Source organism: Limulus polyphemus, unplaced genomic scaffold (genome assembly GCF_000517525.1).
Source record: "Limulus polyphemus unplaced genomic scaffold, Limulus_polyphemus-2.1.2 Scaffold3178, whole genome shotgun sequence".
NCBI classification, from domain to species: domain Eukaryota; kingdom Metazoa; phylum Arthropoda; class Merostomata; order Xiphosura; family Limulidae; genus Limulus; species Limulus polyphemus.
The window spans coordinates 61,398-64,536 of NW_013668788.1; the positions used below are offsets into that span (position 1 = coordinate 61,398).

Below are 3,139 nucleotides of genomic sequence, written 5' to 3' on the forward strand. Positions count from 1 at the left end.
AATTAACAAACGGAGACGTAACAATATTATAATGTTGGATATATAAACAAAATCCAACAAGCCTAACATAAAGCTCAGTTTGGTATACTGTTCAATTTTTAAATAAAACCCAACAAGCTTAACGTAAAGCTTGGTTTTGTAAAATCATAATGTTGTTTTTATAAAATAAAAATACAACAAGCCTAACCTAAATTTTGGTTTTGTAAGATCATAATGTTGTCTTTATAAAATAAAAATACAACAAGCCTAACGTAAATCTTGGTTTTGTGAGATCATAATGTTGAATTTATAAAATAAAAATCCAACAAGAAGCCTAATGTAAAGCTTGGTTTTGTAAAATCATAATGTTTTTATAAAATAAAAATGCAACAAGTCTAACGCAAAGCTTGGTTTGGTAAGATTATAATGTTGGATGTATAAACAAGAGCCAATAAGCATGAAGTTATGCCTAAAGTTATATAAAACGGGAACAATATGAACTGATGTAGTTCGAACATGTAAGTTGTTTCTTTTTTTTTTTAATTTGAACTGGCGTTCTTGAGATCACAATCTCTAAACCGATGTAATATTTTTATTTGAAAATGAATATTGGTAAAGAAATGTAAATTACTTAATAATATACCTGTTGTAGGAAATATCTTTAAACTTTGATATTTTTTCTTCTAAAACTTGTCTTTACTAACATTCTTGTGAGAGTGAGGTAATAAAATTTTTGAACACACCAACACAAATATCAAATTACTTTAACTACATCGTGTTTTCTTTAATTGAATTTTACATCACCACGAGTTAAACCTAAACTGGACTTGAATAAATATACTTGAGTTAATTCAAGCATCTAAAGTCAAATCTAAAGTGGAAATAAGTTACAAGATAACACAACCATGTAGCACTTGTTGTTTAGAGACTTCCGGATATGTGTCGTTCACACCAAAGGATTCTAAAGCGCCAACTATTTTAACTGCTCATGTTGTATTTCTGTTGATTCTTTATCAAGTCAGTCCCATTGCCACCCACTGCTATAGTGTGTACGGTCGTCACTCCCTCCTTTATAACTTGCACTGTCATGATCTCCGTCTACCGAGAATCCATAATTATGCCCTGGAAACCAATGCCCTCCTGTGTTACTGTGACTATAGGACGGCTTCTTGACGTATACTCTAAAATAAAAGAAACGTACCATATGCTAATACAGTAAACAGAAATACGAACCACTCAATAGAAACTATCATTGTGCACAAGTGTAGACAAAATTATAAACCTTAATATCCTGCTCTGTATAAAGAGTAGAAGTTCACTTACGGTACAGGAACCTCTATCGGCCTCTTCACAATAATTTCCTTGAAGACAGGAACTTTAACTGGAACTTTGACAGGCTTGGCGATCCTTATTATTTTATGAATCGGTACAGGAACGTAGTGGGGAACTTTCACTGGAAATGGAACGCTGACATATTTGGGTACTGGAATTGTCTTTACGATAGGAACAGGGTTAGTTCTGAGTACTGGAACTGGAATGCCGATCGGAACTGGTCTACCCACGGGCACGATCTTAAAAATGGAAATTGGTTTAACCACAGGCATAATCTTGGATATTGTTCGTACGACAGGATATCTTACGGGAATGGGGATTTTTTGAGGAATGTGAACCACATAAGGAACATGGAGTTCTTTATGGATGGGTCTAGGAACAGTGTGCAGCGCGGGAATCTTCCAGTCGGACTCGCTTCCATTGACCGTGGACGCCAACAAAAAAACCAAGCTGAACACTGTAGAAAGAATATTTTTGAAGTTAGACGTCATCTCTCAGCTGTCTCGACTATAATACAAGATATTTCACTTATAAATGTGTAGTCAGAGATCAGAATTCTTCTTGTGTTTGTTTCAGAACTAACTACAAGAATGTGTGCATCATCCTCCTAAATAATACGTATTTATTTCGGTTTCACAGGTTCATTCACCTGACTAATGAAGGAACTCGGTAGCTCTAGTTTTTATACTAATCTTGTTCTTCCGGCTGATGGTTAGAGCCACAGGCAATGATTTCCTAGAGATTCTGGTGGACCAGTCAAGTTCATATAGAGGCGTTGACTTTGTCTACTTCTGGCCCGAGTGATAAATGACGCATCGAATTTTGGTGTAAACGTGTTCGGTTGTATAACGGATTCTGTGAAGAACTGTTTGATTGAATAACATTTTCTCAATGTCAACTTCTGTTATCTTCAAGCCGCTAACTTTGGAAGGTTTGTGTTCTAAACTGCTGAAAGAGATAAAATGTACGAAAAAAGTGCATATATTTGAAAATAACAAAGAGAACAAACAGAACAGAAAATTACGTACGTCATTAAAATGATGATAACTAGAGACTTTTTGAACTGCATTCGTTGTCTATAAGATAATTTATTGAACAAACTAATGAACAATAGTTGGTACTAAGTTTAAACCCTGTTTAAACACACACCAATCTTTTATTTCTTTAAATAAGATATAAAACTAAGAGGAAGATAATTGTCATCAATTATTCAGGACAGAACAACGGCCAGAAAACGTGTATATTACACAACTCCACTTCCACAAAACTTGTGTATATCAAATAGTTCCCCTTCCACAAAACTTGTGTATATCAAACAATTCCACTTCCACAAAACATCTCTATATCAAACAATTCCACTTCCACAAAACATCTCTATATCAAACAATTCCACTTCCACAAAACATCTCTATATCAAACAATTCCACTTTCACAAAACTTGTGTATATCAAACAATTCCACTTCCACAAAACATGTGTATATCAAACAATCCCACTTCCACAAAACATGTGTATATCAAACAATTCCACTTCCACAAAACATCTCTATATCAAACAATTCCACTTCCACAAAACTTCTGTGTATTAATACATTACACTACCACAAAACCTACGTACATTAATACATTACACTACCACAAAACCTACGTACATTAATACATTACACTACCACAAAATCTACGTACATTAATACATCACACTACCACAAAACATACGTACATTAATACATTACACTACCACAAAACCTACGTACATTAATACATTACACTACCACAAAACCTACGTACATTAATACATTACACTACCACAAAACCTACGTATATTAATAC

General features: G+C 34.0%; 1 protein-coding gene across 1 annotated transcript; it reads right to left on the minus strand.

Moving 5' to 3' along the window:
- Window positions 1–789: 789 nt before the first annotated feature.
- LOC106468820 (zinc finger protein 512B-like) lies at window positions 790–3,114 on the minus strand. The gene is made up of 2 exons (XM_013929265.2): window positions 1,303–3,114; window positions 790–1,160 (listed from the first exon to the last, which is right to left on the minus strand). Exons 1-2 carry the CDS (start codon window positions 1,800–1,802, stop codon window positions 998–1,000), a joined length of 663 nt encoding a protein of 220 aa, XP_013784719.1. The 5' UTR covers window positions 1,803–3,114; the 3' UTR covers window positions 790–997.
- Between the last annotated feature and the right edge of the window lie 25 nt (window positions 3,115–3,139).